Here is a 17,392-nt window from a genome sequence, read left to right on the forward strand (position 1 = left end):
CCAACACATGTGCTTGAGGCCAACCCTACACTACTACATAAATTGGATTACTTGTACTTGACGTTTTTCCAATGTCAAGTAAAGGGTATACTTGACACTTATAAAGCATCAATTATTCGAGTGTCAAGTATAGTGTGATAACTTGACACTGTAAAAACATCAAGAGAAATAATTCTTGACACATTTTTCGTGTCAAGAAATATAATACACTTGAGACTAATGACACGTTAAGTGTATTAATTCTTGACACTTATTATTGTGATTACTCTTGACATTTCTTATTTGTCAGGTATATTTTTATCTTGACACGAAATAAGGGTCAAGTAATATAATTTTTGACACATTTTCAATGTCATCTATGTTTTTTTTTCCAAATTAAACATTCAAATTTAATTTCTATTTCTCGTTTCCTGCATTACATTTGTTCCAATAAGACAATTCCATCAACTTAACAGTTGCACGTATATTTCAGGTCTACATATCAACCCAATACATCCAACGTAACAATTGAGAATACTTAATAAACAATTCCATTCTTCTATTACTCATGTGTACATGAATGATTCCAAAATTTACAAGACGAATCGTACAACAGTACGATAATTCAAAAAATTTACATTACTCTATCAACCCACCCCAATATATGATAATTTCACAATTGTAAGACCAATCTATATGTGCTATGTATTCCAAAATTCACAAGACTAAAATTCTATCCTCCACCACACATTTCTTTGAAGTATATAACCTATAATGGTTGAATAAAACATTTACACAAAAAAAGTTTTGGGCATTTCCATGTAGCCATATACACAATTTATAGGAAGTGCATCAGATATAGCGACCTAAATATTCAGCCCATTCCACGCGTACTTCATCCAATTCAAGTTGCAAGTACGAGCTCCTCATATCAATCTATAAAACATAGAAAGTGAGATATACATATTTATTTTCTATTTACACTATCTATAAATATAAATATTAAGCCCATTCCTCGTATGTACATACCGCATCTGTTATAATATTCTTCTCTTTAGTCACGATTTCTCGCATATATCTCATAACATAATACCCACATTCGACAATTCCCATCCTATAAAGGACAGTACAATACAAAGCCAATAATTAATACACATAACATACAGATGCATTAAATAAACATCATTCTATTAATTTTTTCAATGCTCTTATACTTACCTTTACTGTTTTCCAGAATGTGCTTTTTCGAGTCATTTGCAAATTTTTTTTAGACTGGAAAATGGTCATTGCCCTACATCTGTCAAAGACTATAGTATAATATTCAGAATGAAATAAACTTTACACCGAAAAAAAAAAACTTTAGCAAAGTTAGCTTACATATTTTTTATGTATTTGATATCTTCTTGTGAACGTGTTCTCAATGAGTCAAGATAGTATACCACGTCATCATACGCATTGATAACAATTAACAACAAATGATCACTGAATAAAATACACAACTAATTAGTATGGAACATGAAGGTGGCTCATTACATTAAGGTAGAACAGGGTACAAAAAGCTTTCAAGTACAATGATCCTAACACAATTCTACATTGGAACAAAACAGGAAAAGGTAGAACATGAGTATATGGGTTCTAAACATGAGTATAACTAGTTATACTGACCAGGGATTATAAGGAGCAATAATTAATTGACCGTGTTTAGAAACCATTAATCTACTACAAAGGTTTCGAGCTCTAACTTCTCGAGTATTTTGGCCCGCGGATATAAGAGATGGATCTACAAAAGTATACTTCGACCCTTTATTTGAATCAACAATAAACGAGTGTAGATACCTACAATAATAAATCAAAACATTAACTTACTACTAATTAATAAAGTGATAATATATCATAAACAAATAACATTTACTTACGTGATATAAGCCACCATTGATAAAGTCTTCACTTTTTGCCTGCTACAATACTCGATCACATCTTCTGGCAGAACATAACTCTTTCGGCCAAAACCAAAGAGCTCAACAGGTAGTTGGAAGGAAATACTAGTCTCATCAACCATTACCTTTTCAGTGTACCTGAGAATAGACTTCAAGGATATTGATAAATTAGATGGTGCACTAGTAACTTCATTCTCTTTCGGTATCGTCTTTGAAGCTTTTTCCTAGCACAATGAAGATAGAACATGAGTAAAATGTTCATTCCTAAAAATTTCTCCTTCAAGATCAGTGGTACATTAATAGCAATCACTTCCTTATCCTTTTGCGCATTCTCTGAAACTTTCTCCAAAAACCACCAAGTTATAATTTTATAAGTAACAAATTGTAAATTTACCTCATAAATTTACCTCATAATACAATTCACCTTCAAGATCAGTTGTACAATAATAGCTTCCATCTCCTTCACCTTCTCACCTTAATCTTTTGGATTTTATTCTTGGAGCATTTACCATGCTCAGATCTTGGGCTGTTTTGAATTTGATCTTCCAACTTCTTAATGCGCTTACGAAGTGCTTCATTTTCATCAACAATTTTTTTGTGTGTATCCTCTATTTTCGCTGTATGAAAGTAAACAGTATGTGTAATGAAACCACCCACCCCATGTACGCGTCTACCATATTCTGGAGTACCCAACGCTTGAGTCAAAACATCATTCGGTGAATCATTTTTTTTGGAAAGTTGATCTTCATTCTTTATGATCTCATCCTAAATGGAAATTATATATATTCATTAGCACATATAAAATAGTATAATGATTTCATGCAAACGTAACATTGGTAATCTTACTATTCGGTTGGCGACTTGTTGGACATCCCCATTGTCTACTCTTCTTTTTTCTTTATCTGATCTTTTTTCCACATATTAGTTCGTCCAAAATCACATTTGTTGGATGAAGGTAATTTTTTCTACATAATAAACATATTATTGGATATAAGAATATTTGTAAAATAGTTAAACTTAAGAATATTTGTACCATTTCCTCAGCAAGATTTGACAAACTTCAGAGATTTATTGACGTTCTTAATGAAAAGTTTAATACCTCAAATAGTATTGACGTTTAATCCCCATTGTCTACTCTTCAAAGCTTAATGAAAACTTCAGAAATTTTTAAACTTAAGAATATTTGTACCATTTCCTCAGCAAAATAGTCAAAATAAAAATGACAAGAAAGTGACAAATAGTATTGACGTTCTTAATGAAAAGTTTAATACCTCGAACTTCAGAGATAATCTTGATTTGAAAAACTCTTGCCAATGATGTGTTTCAATTATGTGGTAGTACATCGAAAGTGGGTGTAACAAAAGTTGGGGTTCATCCTTAAAAAGGATAATATGTTGTGTCATTAACCAAGACTTGAATTGACGAAATGCAACGCCCGCAATTTTTAGAATAGCCTTCTTACTTCTACCATCAATAATGAAAGCACCCTAAGCATTTAAAAAACTTGATTATTACTTTTCAAGTATAATATTAATATAATACATCAACAAAGGAAAATATACATACCTCAACAATATTAAACAGTTTTTCCTTTAAGTCAGTCGATACACACTTCCAAGATATATAGGTAATCAGGATATTCATGCATTCAATCTGTCTTTTGTTCGTTTAGCATTCAATTCGTCTTTTGTTTTTCCTGGAATATCAAGAAGGGTACCTATGATATTCATGCAAACATTTTTCTTGATATGCATCACATCTAAGCAATGTCTAACATGGAGATATTTCCAATAAGGGAGTTGGAAAAAAGCAAACATCCTATTCCAATAACATTTGGTACTTCCTTTTGTAACATTTCTTTTTTTCTTTTTTCTTCCTCTTTGAAAATCAAGATCTGTAGTTTTTTCAAATACAACCTCCCCAGACAAAGGTTCTGGAATACTTCCAAGTTCTCTCTGACCATCAAATGATTTCTTTTGACGTCGAAAAGGATGATTTTGTGCTAGAAATTTTCTATGGCCAATGTATGCCATTTTTTCCCATGTTTCAGTCTTAATGAAGTTGTGTTATCTCCAAAAATCGGACATGCTTTATAACCTTTGACACTACATCCACTAAAGTTTCCTTATGCTGGAAAATCATTGATCGTTCACAATAGAACTGTTCTTATGTTGAATAGTTCTTCTTTATAAGCATCATAACATTGCACACCACTTTCCCACAGATGTTTTAAATCATCAATCAATGGCTCTAAGTATATCTCAATGTCATCCCCTGGTTGTTTTGGACCTGAAATCAATATTGATAACATCATAAACTTTCTTTTCATACACAACCATGAAGGAAGATTATAAATGACCATACCAACTGGCCAACAACTATGCTTATAGCTCATATAACTATGTGGATTTATTCCATCTGTTGACAATGCTAAACGAAGATTCCTAGGTTCAGAACTAAAGTTCGGCCACATGGTGTCAACTAACTTCCAAGCTAGGGAGTATGCAGGGTGACGTAATTTATCATCCGTTTGTCTCCCATTAGCATGCCAAGTCAAATTTTTAGCACATTCAACATTTCTATGCATCCGTTGAAAACGTGGTATAGGAGGAAAATACCACATTATTTTGGCAGGGATTTTCTTCTTCTTATGTATGTCTTTACCATATTTCCACCTCGACTCACCGCATTCAGGACACATAAGTGCATTGGCATATTCCTTTCGATACAAGCAACAATTATTAGAGCATGCATGAATCTTTTCATATTCCATTCCTTGTGCACCTAATGTTTTCTTTGCTTCATCATTGATGTAGGGAGGTCATTAGTAGAAGGTAAGATATCCTTTAGTGCCTTTAGTTGTTCTGAGAAACTAATGTCACTCCATCCATGTCTATCTTTTAAGTCATACAACTTCACTAATGTAGACAACTTGGTGAACTTTTTGCATCCTTCATACAATGGCTTCTCAGCATCATTAAGCAACTTTTCGAATCCGTGGGATCTTTTGAATATTGCTCATGAGCAATTTCAACCATTTCTTTTATATTTCCAACATCATTCTCTTCATACCTACACTAAAAGGATTTTCCATGCAAGGATGAACTAGGAAGTTCCTCACCATGCAAAAACCAAATCTTAAAACTTTCATCAATCCCATTAAAATATAAATGATCTCTAATATCATTGTCATTATGACTTTGACAATTTCCACATTACAAACAAGGACAATGTATAGTAATATTATTTGTATTGGAAAATCCAAATTTGATGATGTTTTCCACACCCAACTCAAACTCTTTAGATAATCTACTCTTTGTCATCCATGATTTATCCATACTTATAATAAGCTAATCTTGGAACTACAAAAAAATATTACAATAATTCAAATTAGATAACTCATACAACTTATAAAATTTGTATGGAATTTATATCTATAGAGAATTTAAGAATCTTTATTCGCAGAAGATGATTGAAGACATAAAAACCAAGCAGATCAGCAAAATTAACATCTAAAACATAAACAATCCACCAAAATTTGGTCCAAATAATCAAACATTATATTCCAACAGAATCACAAAAATCCATAAAACCAAGCAGATCAGCAAAATATCACAAACTGCATCCTTAAACTAAAAAAAAAAACTGCATTTGTAAGTGCATCCTTAAACTAAAAAAAGAAACATCATCCGTAAGTGTATCCCAAAACTGTATCATCTAATCTAATCACAAAGTGCATCCTCAAACTAAAAAATAAACAAAAAAAGAAACATACACATAACAAATATATACACATTTCAATTAAAAAAAATATATACATATAACAAAAATGTTTGCATGAAATACTTACTCACAGCGAACGATCCCAACGACACCACAGAACGACGACCCACTGGACGACACCACCGATAGCAGATGACCACGGATGGAGGCGAGGCGACTAGAGAACGGACGACCACGGACCAGTGACAACAGACGACCCACCAGACGACACCACTGACAGCAGACGGCAACACTAGCGGACTAGAGAAATGCAGGTGGAGGCGACTAGGAGAAATGCGAACGGTCAAGGGTTTGGGGAAGGAGAAAAATGGAGAAAATGAAGTTATAAATCTAGGGCTTTTCATTAAAGTAAGAAAAAAAATATTATTAAGTAATTTTTTTTTATATTTTACTTAACACTAATAAAATGTCAAGTAAAGGTTCGCGTGAAAATATTAATAGACAAATAGAGACTAGACGATTGTTTAACAAGTCCAAATGATCGTTTACAAAATACTATACGATCGCTTAAATTATCTACATGATCACTGAGCTCTGCAACACGATCGCTGAGTAACAAAATGCTATATGATCACCTACCCAATGCTATACGATCACCTACCAAATGTTACACGATCGTTGAGCTCGGCTACACAATCGCTTAGCTCTGGTATACGATCGCCGAGCTCGGCTAAACGATCGCTTAGCTCTATTACACGAATGCTGAGTAACAAAATGTTATACAATCGCCTACCCAATGCCATACGATCGCTACCAAATGCTACACAATCGTTGAGCTCGGCTACACGATCGCTTAGCTTTGCTACACGATCGCCGAGTAACAAAATGCTATATGATCGCCTACCCAATGCTATACGATTTCCTATGAAATGCTATACGATTGTTGAGCACGGCTACACGATCGCTTAAGTCTATTATACGATCGTTGACTAACACTAGACGATCACCCAAAAAGACCCTGCGATCGCTTACCCGGAACTACCAAATACTATATAATCGCCTACAAAATTGGAGGCCTATCAAATATCCAAAATATTCTGTCAATCTCTGCTTTTTTTAACCCTTTTACTTGATACGAAAAAAAATGTCAAGTAAGACCTTATATTTCTTGACACAAAAATCATGTCAAGTAAAGGTTCGCATGAAAATATCCGAAATATTCTATCAATCTCTGCTTTTTTAACCCTTTTACTTCACACGAAAAAATATCAAGTAAGAGCTTCTTATAGTTGACACGTGAAACGTGTCAAGTAAGACCTTATATTACTTGACACGAAAATCGGGTCAAGTAAAGGTTCGCATGAAAATATCCAAAATATTCCGTCAATCTCCGCTTTTTTAATCCTTTTACTTGACCTTTTTTGTCCAAAATCATATTACTTGACATTTTTTTCCACATAAACATCAAGTAATAAAAAACTACAAGTGTCAAGTAATGTAGATTCTGTAGTAGTGCTAAGAAACTAGAACCGCATTCAAGGCTATGTCTATTTATATGCTACCCCAAGGAAACGAGAGGTGGTTATTTCGATCCTAAAGAAAACAAAGTATTTGTGTCGACAAATGCTACTTTTCTTGTGGAAGAAGACATATGGGAGCACAGACCCGGAAGCAAAAACGTGTTGAATGAACTTTTCAAAGAAACTACTGAATCTTCAACAAGAGTTGCTGAATTAGCCTATTACCTCAACAAGAGTTATTGATGTAGATTCATCTAGAGGGTCAAATCTACCTCAAGTGTTGAGGGAACCTCAACGTAGTGGGAGGGTTGCGAACCCACCTATTTGTTATATGGGTTTAACTGAAATCTTAGCTACGGTAGCTGATGGCGAGGTTGAGCATCCATTGTCTTATAAGAAGGCAAAGGATGTTGATAGAGATGAATGGATCAAAACTATGGATCTCGAAATGGAGTCTATGTACTTCAATTCAGTATGGGATCTTTTAGATCAACCTGATGGGTTAAACCTATAGGGTTAAAATGGATCTACAAGAGGAAACTGGGTGCTGATGAGAAGGTGCAAACCATCAAAGCTAGACTAGTGGCAAAGGGTTATACCTAGGTAGAAGGAATCCACTATGAGGAGACTTTCTTTCCTATTGCTATGTTGAAGTCTATCTGAATCCTCCTATCCATTGCCATATATTATGACTATGAGATATAAAAAATGGATGTCGAGACTTCTTTTTTGAATGGCAATCTTGAGGAGACCATTTATATGGTGTAGCCCGAGGGATTCATAGTCCAAGGTCAAGAGCAAAAGGTTTGTAAGCTTAATTGGTTCATTTATGGACTGAAACAAGCATCTCGATCTTGAAATATAAGGCTTGATATTGCAATTAAATCTTATGTTTTTTATCAGAACGTTGATGACCATTGTGTCTACAAGAAGATCATCGATGGTTCAGTAGTTTTTCTAGTGTTGTATGTAGATGATATCCTACTCACTAGGAATGATGTAGGTTTACTGATTACAATTAAGAACTTTCTAATGACCCAATTCCAAATGAAAGATTTGGGAGAGGCTTAGTTTGATCTGGATGCTCAGCTCTTTCGAGATCGAAAAGACAAAATGCTAACACCGTCTTAAGCATCATATATTAACAAGGTGCTTGTTAAGTATTCAATACAGAACTCCAAGATGAGGCTTTTTCCTTTCAGGTACGGAGTTACTTTATCTAAGGAACAGTGTCCTAAGACACCTCAAGATCTTGAAGATATGAGACGGGTCCCCTATGCATCTGCCATGGAAAGTTTGATGCATGTGATGTTATATACTAGACCTGACATCTGCTATGCAGTAGGGATAGTCAGTAGATATCAGTCTAATCCAGGATTAGATCCCTGGACAACCATTAAGAACATCCCCAACTATCTACGTAGAACGAGGGACTACATGCTTGTGTATGGTCGTAAGGATTCGATCCTTACGAGATACACGAACTCTAATTTTCAAAATGATAGGGATTCTCGAAAATTTATATCAGGATCAGTGTTCATTTTTAATGAAGGGGCAGTAGTATGGCAAAGCACCAAGCAGGGGTGCATCGAGGACTCCACCATGGAGGCTAAGTATGTAGCAGCTTGTGAAGCTGCCAAGAAGGCCGTTTGGCTCTGAAAATTTCTAACTGATCTGGATGTTGTTCCAGACATGTCAAAACCCACCACACTTTATTGTGATATAGTGGTGTTGTGGCTAATTTCCACGAACCTAGGAATCAGAAGTGCGGTAAGCACATAAAGCGAAAGTATCATCTCATTCGGGAGATTGTGCATCGAGGGGACATGATTGACACGAAGATAGCTTCAGAGCACAATGTTGCTTATCTATTTACGAAGACCCTCACAGCTATAGTGTTTGAGGGTTACCTGTAGAGTATGGTTCTATGGGATAGACTATGGCTGGACTAGGGCAAGTGGGAGATCTTGAACTAGGCGTGTTATGCCCTAGTTTATTGTTTTGTGTACTTGTATTTCATTATATTGTACAGTCTACTAGCTTTAGGACAAGTGGGAGACTGTTGGGGTTGATGCCTAAAATCTCGTAGGGTTCTATAGTTTATAAACTTTGTATGAACAAACTTTTATGTGATTAATAATATTTGATATTTTTATTCACTTTGTCTATAAATTATTTGATATTTTAGTTGCATTAACCACGACCCAATAAACAAACATCCAAGGTTATCTTTGTAACCTAAACATGTATGTAGAGACATATAGGTAGATCATATTTAAGTGATAATCTAAATGGTCTATAGTATATGAATAAGACTTGTATCTTATCCTGGTGACACTACGAGTATGGCCCGCTTTGTAGATGTTACAAATGTTGTAAACTGCTAGAAATGATCTGATCTTAATCATTCATATATTAAACATGCGAGCGGGGATATTCTATACAAAAGAATTCATATAAGACCAGACCATGAAATGATTAGTCTCATTATATAACACCGTTCATAATAGAGACTTTCATTCCACCAGGATGACCATAGGTAACATGACCTTAATCCTGCGTGAGTTGTGAACTCCTGTCTATGAGAGCAGTCTTTTGATTTATATGGCTGATAGTGGACAGATCATCGACTCAACATGCCTAGCATTTTGAGGATTCGTCTGATTGGGAAGCTTGGAACACAGCTACACAAGATGGAATTCACTCCTTTCCAGAAGCAGGGATAGGTAGATAAGTTGCTCCCTTAAAGGTTGGTTCCGGGTCTTGAACAATGTGGCACCACACCTTCTACTGATCCGAGAGGGGATTAGTCATAGTGGGACTATGATTTATTGTTCATTAGAGGAATCAGTGGTACTTAAGGAGTTAGATGTAACTACAGGGGCAAAATGGTAATTTGGCTCAATTGTACTTACGAGCAATTTGTGAAGGGTCATCATACTGTTGATTGGTTATATCTAATAGACACAAAAATATATCTGTAGTGCGAATAGTGCAGCTGTCGGTCTTTAGTGGGGTGTTCGACAGTTAACGGATGGTGGATAATATAATTAAAAAGTTTAATTAATTATTCACGTACCATTGAAGCATCAAGCTACAGGTTCATATGGTCCCCTTGGTAGCTCAAAAGAATTTAGTTGAGAAACATTTTTTTGGGTTAATTTGAATTATTCAAATTAATAAGAGGAAATTTAATTATATATGATATAATTGTTATAATGTATTTGATACATTATAGTTTAATGGAATAAAAGAATTATTTTTTCTTTCCTTCCTCAGAGACTTACGTTGAAACGCTACATGGTTGATGTTTGCTATACGATAGAAAGCAGAAAAGTTATGTATCTTCTTCAATTTTCTTCCTCCTCAAAAACTCAAATACCCTCCTTACCAAAATAATTAGAGCCCACAACTCCTGGACTCTCACCTTGAGTATACCGAAAGTTCAAAATAGTTAGAGTCCACAACTCTTGGACTCTCACTCTAAGTATACCGAAGGCTCCTAGTGATTGTGTTTTTTGTTTTGGTTCGAGTTTTCTTGAAGAGGGTCTTCAAGCTTATCGTTGTTTTTTAGTTTGTGGCAGTTTGAGGATATTATAAGAAGAAACTTTCTTCAAAGATATAATCTCTTGAACTTTTTTTTTTTTTTGTTTTTTTACAAAAGCATGCTCTAATTTATTTAAGAATGCATATCTTGTATGTTTGCTGTAAAATTGTTTTTCAATAAAAATGGAATTTGGATGATCCGCTTCCGCTCAAGAATCTCTTTAAAATGAGTTCCTTCATATATAAGATTGGTACCTCTTATTGTCATATGATTTTCATCGCTATCTCATTGCTATCTAATTTCTATCTCATTGTTATGTGATTTTTATTAGATATTAAGTAGTTTGTGACTTCATCTTTTGAAGAAATTAGGTTGAGGTTAAAGATTTTGTCAATTTCCCCTATCGGCATAACCATGGGACACAGACTTAATTTCTCAAAACACTTTTGACATTCATACAACTGCCACTTAAGTCGCATATTTCCTTCTCTTTTCTTTTAATTTGGACTTTATCCCAAATAAGGAATACACACAAAAACCCACGATATTTTTTCAACCAATTAAATAAATCTTATAATTTCTTTTAGAATACGAGAAAAGAAACCCAAAAAATTATCATCGAAGTTTTCTATTTTCCTTAACTTTCGTCCCATAGACGACTAATCATCCTTTCTCCCACTTCGCTCTATATTCTCTCAATTTCCTTCTCTTACTTTTTTTTCCCCACTTTTTCTTCTCTCTCAAATTCCCACTTTCCAAACTTTTCTTTTCTCTATTTTTCTTCTTCTTTTTTCTTTTTTCTTTTTTTTTTCAAATGGCTTCTCCAACCATTTTTTAAAATTATTTTAATCATTCTTTTTTTGAAATCAAAATAAGATGTGATATTTGCGAGTGTGCCTCTACTTTTTATTCTTCTGCAGATCTAGCAAATTGGCACAATCCAAGCATAAAAAAAAAAAGTAAAAATCTAAAATACCTTCTATCGTTAATATACTCAATGTCAAGTACATTTGTTAAGTGATATACCTTATGTTAAATATATATAGATGGTATACTATTAATAGACTCCATTCTAATTGCATTAGTTAATCAAGTATTTATTGATTGGTGCGTCTAATACATCCATGTTTTATATTTAATATACACTTATACGCTATTAATATACACTTGATACATTTGATATCCTTGATATACTCTTGATATACACATGATGCGCTCTTAATGTATTACTAATATACACTTGATACACTTGATATACTATTAATATATACTTGATACACTTGATATACTACTAATATACACTTTATATACTACTAATATACACTTATATACTTGATACACTACTGATATACTTGATGCACTTGATACTCGCAAATGTCCTCTCTATTTGATTATCTCTTTCTCTTTCTCTCTCTACCACTTGATAAACTACTGACAAATATTTGATACATTTGACCGATATACTTCATATATTTCATAATGATGTGCTTGACTGATATACTTGATATACTTGTCAATCATGCACTCATTTATACTGCAGATAAACTTGATACACTTGACTAGTATACATTATATACTTGATAATGATGCCCTTGACTAATAAATTGTTGATAAATCAGTCAATCATTGCTCCACACTATCTAGCACCACCTACCACTCCAGCTCCTCACCACTTATCTCTGTCGACCGTCGCACATCCGATCACCGATCATTGGTCATTGTTTTTCTACCTCTATATCTTTCTTTCCCCCAACATTTCTCTTTCAAAAACTCCACACCATTTGTAAATTATGCCCACTACACCTTCCCGTCTTTTACCTTTGTCGTCACCCCATATCCGGTCATCAGTTGTCGGTCGCTATTTTTCTTTCTCTATCTCTCTTTCTTTCTCTATTGATGAGATATAAGTATATAATATTCAAAAGCATAATAGAACCAACATAAAAAATGGAACAAAATTAATGTAAAAAATATCTAAATTTTCAACGACTTTAAACTGCACATACAAAACTGTACACAAAACATAAAAAAATTATCAACACCAAACAGCAATGAAATGCATAAAAAATCAGAAAGTGTAACAGAAAAATCGAGATAAAGAGTTTAGAAGAAGAGCTTATCTATTAGTTTTTTGTCATATGTTGTAACCACCGGCTCACCTTGAGCTCTCTTCTTTTGAAAATGTAAACCTACATATAAAAGAGAAGAAACCAGCTCAATCCAATCAGATCTTTCTTTCGCTGAGGGAAATACTGCTTCGAGAGAGGGCGGTACGGAAAGAATTTAGTGATTCACCTAACACTTCAAAGCGTTACGGTTGTGCTTCTTTAGAGGGAAGTCCCATGCATAGTCAGTACTATAGCCCCAATCATGGCTACTACGCCCTGAGAAAGTCACCGGCGGTAGGTTAGTACAGTTCTCCTGCAGTTGATTTGGCCCCACGCTGATTCATGAGCTTCTTCTTGAGTCTAGGAAATAATAATCAAATCAAAAGAAGCGGTTGGGCGAGAACAAGAAATAGTTCAATAAGGAGTGAGAGAGTGTTAGGAACCTACACTCGACCACCTCTCTAACAAGCTTCACGATCAATAAACAGAAAGAAATTAAGAAGAAAAGAGCAGGGAATAATAAAAAATAACAACGATCTTCTTATTGAACTATTTCTTCTTAAACAGGCGCAAGTTCCAGACATTTCACATCAAAAACAAAAGAAAAATGAATGAAATACTCAAACGACAAGAGACTCAAGCAACCCAGCTCTGGATTCGAGAGATGCTGGGAAATCCCTCCATGGAGATCGACTCTTCCCTCTTTTTCACTAATTTTCCTCCCCCCCTTCGTTTCAGCATTCTCCCCTTTTGTTCAACATCCCGTGATCCCTTCTCCAACGACCTCCTCCTCTATTTTGTTTGTTGAAACCGTATATTCACCTCCCACTATCTCCTTAACCACATTCATGTGTGAGTTTCCCTTTTTGCCCCTCCTTTTATAAGTAAATACAATTGGAGGTTTTACATTACCGCTCCTCTCAAAGTACACCTTGTCCTCAAGGTGGAATGATGGAAATTTTCGTCTTATGTTCGGTGCTGATTCCCATGTAGCCTCACTATCCAGGAGACCCTTCCACTTTACTTACCATTCTTGTATATTCAGCTCTCCATTCCACCTTACTTCTAACACAACTTCAGGGGCAACTTGTAGCTTAAAATCTTCGGTGAGCATCGGTGGTAAGTGTTGCACCCGTTGAGATTTGCCCAATTTTTTCTTGAGTTGAGAGACATGAAACACATCATGTATAGCTGCTTCAGGTGGTAGATTCAAACGGTATGTTATTTCTCCTATCTTCTCGGACACTTGATAAGGACCAAAAATTCTAGGGGACAGCTTCTCACTTTTTCTTTTTGCCAATGAACGCTGTCTATAGGGTCGTAGTTTGAGGAAGACTTCTTCCTCTATCTCAAATTTTAACTCCCGTCTATGCTGGTCGGCTTGCTTTTTTATTCTGTTTTACGCTATTACTAAATTCTCTTTGAGCGTGTTCAAGGTCAGGTCTCAATCCTTTAAGAGCCTATCCACACTGTCATTGGTTGACTTTGTTTCTCTATAGTGCACTAGCGGTAGGGAGGTACGACCATAGATTGCTTGGAAGGGTATGGTTCTTATAGACACATGGAAGGTAGTGTTATACCATTACTCTACCCAAGACAGCCATTTATTCCACCTAGTGGGTTGTTCATTGCAGATCTCTAGGCAGTGATTTACTCGTTTGTTTGGCCATCTGTTTAAGGATGGAAAAAACCGTGCTTCTTTTCAACTTGGTTCCCAAAGCTGTGAATATCTCCCTCCAGAAGTTATTCAAGAATATCTTATCCCTATCCGTGGTAATCGACTTAGGGATGCCATGAAGCTTGATGATTTCTTGAATAAAGATTTCAGCCACCTGTTTAGCTGAAAAAGGTGTTTCAATGGAATGAAATGCCCATATTTGCTTAGCCTATCTACCACCAGCAAAATGGAGTCGAAACCCCCTACTCTCAGAAGTCCCTAGATGAAATCCATTGTCAATTCTTCCAGAGTTAGTTCGGGAATGGGCAGTAGTTGCAGCAGTCCTGCAGGCATTAGAGACTCAGACTTGTTTCGTTGGTAAGCTCATAGCTTTCCACATATTTCTTTATATCATTTTTCTTTCCCGGCCAATACAACTCACCATTCATTCGTTTGTATGTTCTCAAAAACCCCGAGTGACCCCCAAGTATCGAATCATGAAATGTGTGTAGAAGGGATGTTATTAGAGTTGAATGTCTCGGAATTACCAAACTCCCTTTGGTAGTTAGGTTTGCCATCCGAGTTTTCTTTCAACAAGGAAATGATCTGTTGTAGCTCCTCGTCCTCTTCCACCTCTCTAAGATTGAGCTCCACATCTACCACTGCTGAAGAGTACAGGCTGAGGAGTTTTGAGGGTAGTTGCACACGTGAAAGGGCATCAGCTGCCTTATTCATTAGTCCCGATTGGTAAACGATCTCAAAATCATATCCTAGGAGCTTGGATAACCAGTGCTGGATTGTGGTTGCACTTCCTTCTATTTTATTAGAAATTTCAATGCTTTTTTATCTGAGATTACCGTGAATCTTCCCTATAACAAATAATGTCTCCATCTTTGGGCAGCTAATACCACTACCATTAATTCTCTCTCGTAGATTGACTTATTTTGTGCCCATTATGAAAGTTTTTTATTGAAGAAGGCAATTGGCTTGTCCCCTTGAGTTAGCACAGCCCCCACTTCTGTCCCTAGGGCATCAGTTTCTATGATGAAAGGTTGATTGAAATCCGGTAATACGAGAACAGGGCACGATATCATCTATTGTTTCAAACCTCAAAGGCTCGGGTGGCTGCTTCATCCCAATTGAAACTATTTTTCTTGAGTAATCTCGTTAAAGAAGCTGCTCTAGTGCTGTACCCCTTGATAAATCAGTGGTAATACCCTGTTAACCCCAAAAATCCTCTCAATTCAATCACATTTGTGGGGCACGGCCAGTTTACCATAGCTTGGATCTTCTCTCCATCTGCTTCAACCCCCTGTTGTGAGATCCAATGCCCTAAGTATTAAATTCTCTCTTGGTAGAAAACACACTTCTTTTGATTTGCAAATAGTTGGTTATCCCTTAGCACATTGAATACTACCCCAGGTGAGTCTCGTGGTATGAAATCTCTGGACTATAAACCAAGATGTCATAAAAAAACAAAAGTATAAAACGACGTAAGAATGGTCTAAAAACTTGATTCATGAGGGATTGGAATGTCGCGAGTGCATTAGTGAGCCCAAAAGGCATAACTAAGAACTCGTAGTGTCCTTCATGGGTCCTAAATGCCGTCTTCTCAATGTCTTTCTCCCTCATTCGAATTTGGTGGTACCCAGACTTCAAATCGAGCTTAGAAAAAACCACAGCCCCGTGCAACTCATCAAGTAGTTCTTCGATTACAGGAATAGGGAACTTGTCTACTATTGTAGCTTGATTCAACCTCCGGTAGTCTACACAAAATCACCATCCACCATCTTTCTTTTTCACCAACAATACTGGACTTGAGTAGGGACTTCAATTGGGTCGAATGAAGCCGGCTTGTAGCATTTCCTGGACTAACTTCTCTATCTCTTCTTTCTGAGCATAGCCATACTTATAAGATCGAACGTTGATTGGATTTATGCCCTTATTGATGGTTATTCTATGATCAACTGCTCTTCTAGGAGGAAGAGAGGTGGGCAAGATAAAGATATCTTGATTTTGGTCCAACATCTCTTGGATCATGATGCGTAGCATGAATCGAGCTTGGTCTTTCTCCCCCTTCTTTGTCTCTTCAAAATCCTTAATCTCAAGGTGCTGGAAGTCCACCAAGAACCCTAGATCTTCTTCATCCTACTGCTTAATCAATGTTTTAAAAGATACTTCCGCTTTAGTGAGGGATGGATCCCCCCTCAACATGACCTGAGCTTCTTCTAACCAGAAAGCCATGGTTAAAGAGGGCCAATGAATACCCATGAATCCTGTGGTACACAACCAGGGCATCTCAAGAACTACATTCATTCTCCTCAATTCCATTGCTAAGAAGTCAGCCTTCACTGTTAAGTTCGGTAGTTTGAGCTCTATCCCCTTACATATCCCATTACCTTCTATCTCGCTCCCATTTCCTATAACCACCCCAAATTTTTTTTGATGTTCCACCAGTAATCCAAGTTCCCTCACTGTATCATGATGTATAAAGTTGTGTGTAGCACCAGAGTCGATGAGTACTACCACCTCTTTTCCTCTAATTTCTCCCCTTAGCTTCATGGTTCCCTTCGCAGAAAACCCAAGTAGTGAGTTCGGTGATAGCTCTGCCTTCTCCCTCACCACGAATTCTTCATTTCGGCCACTTCTTCCCTTTTTACCACCTCTTCTTCCCTCATTTCTTCCTCTTCTTTGGTTATGAATAGCATCAGTTGCCTATTCTCCTTGAATTTACATCGATGCCCGGGTGTGTATTTTTCATTACAACGAAAACAGAGCCCCTTATCCAGCCAGTCTTTGAAGTCCGCGTCACTCAACCTCTTTAGAGGTGCCTCTTTTTTTATGGGAAAATTGGGTTTCGCCGGAATGGGTAATATCGGCTTCACCGGAATCGCGACTTGCTTCATAGAGGGGTTGTCCTG

The 17,392-nt window shown here is 36.1% G+C and overlaps 1 protein-coding gene across 1 annotated transcript; it reads right to left on the reverse strand.

Annotated features, from left to right (window-relative positions):
• Positions 1 to 16,301: 16,301 nt before the first annotated feature.
• On the reverse strand, positions 16,302 to 17,033 carry LOC150034708 (uncharacterized). Its single transcript, XM_090316826.1, has 2 exons — positions 16,689 to 17,033; positions 16,302 to 16,583 (listed from the first exon to the last, which is right to left on the reverse strand). The coding sequence occupies exons 1-2, from the start codon at positions 17,031 to 17,033 to the stop codon at positions 16,302 to 16,304; spliced, it is 627 nt and encodes a 208-aa protein (XP_090172952.1).
• Between the last annotated feature and the right edge of the window lie 359 nt (positions 17,034 to 17,392).

This window comes from Benincasa hispida, chromosome 8 (assembly GCF_027475165.1).
Source record: "Benincasa hispida cultivar pf3 chromosome 8, pf3_genome.v1.1, whole genome shotgun sequence".
NCBI lineage: Eukaryota > Viridiplantae > Streptophyta > Magnoliopsida > Cucurbitales > Cucurbitaceae > Benincasa > Benincasa hispida.

Coding starts and splice junctions, on each gene's coding strand:
- LOC150034708 (XM_090316826.1), bottom strand. CDS start 17,033: ATGAAGCTAAGGGGAGAAATTAGAGGAAAAGAGGTGGTAGTACTCATC. Junction 16,584..16,688: donor TCTGGTTAGAAGAAGCTCAG/GTCATGTTGAGG, acceptor GTGGACTTCCAG/CACCTTGAGATTAAGGATTT.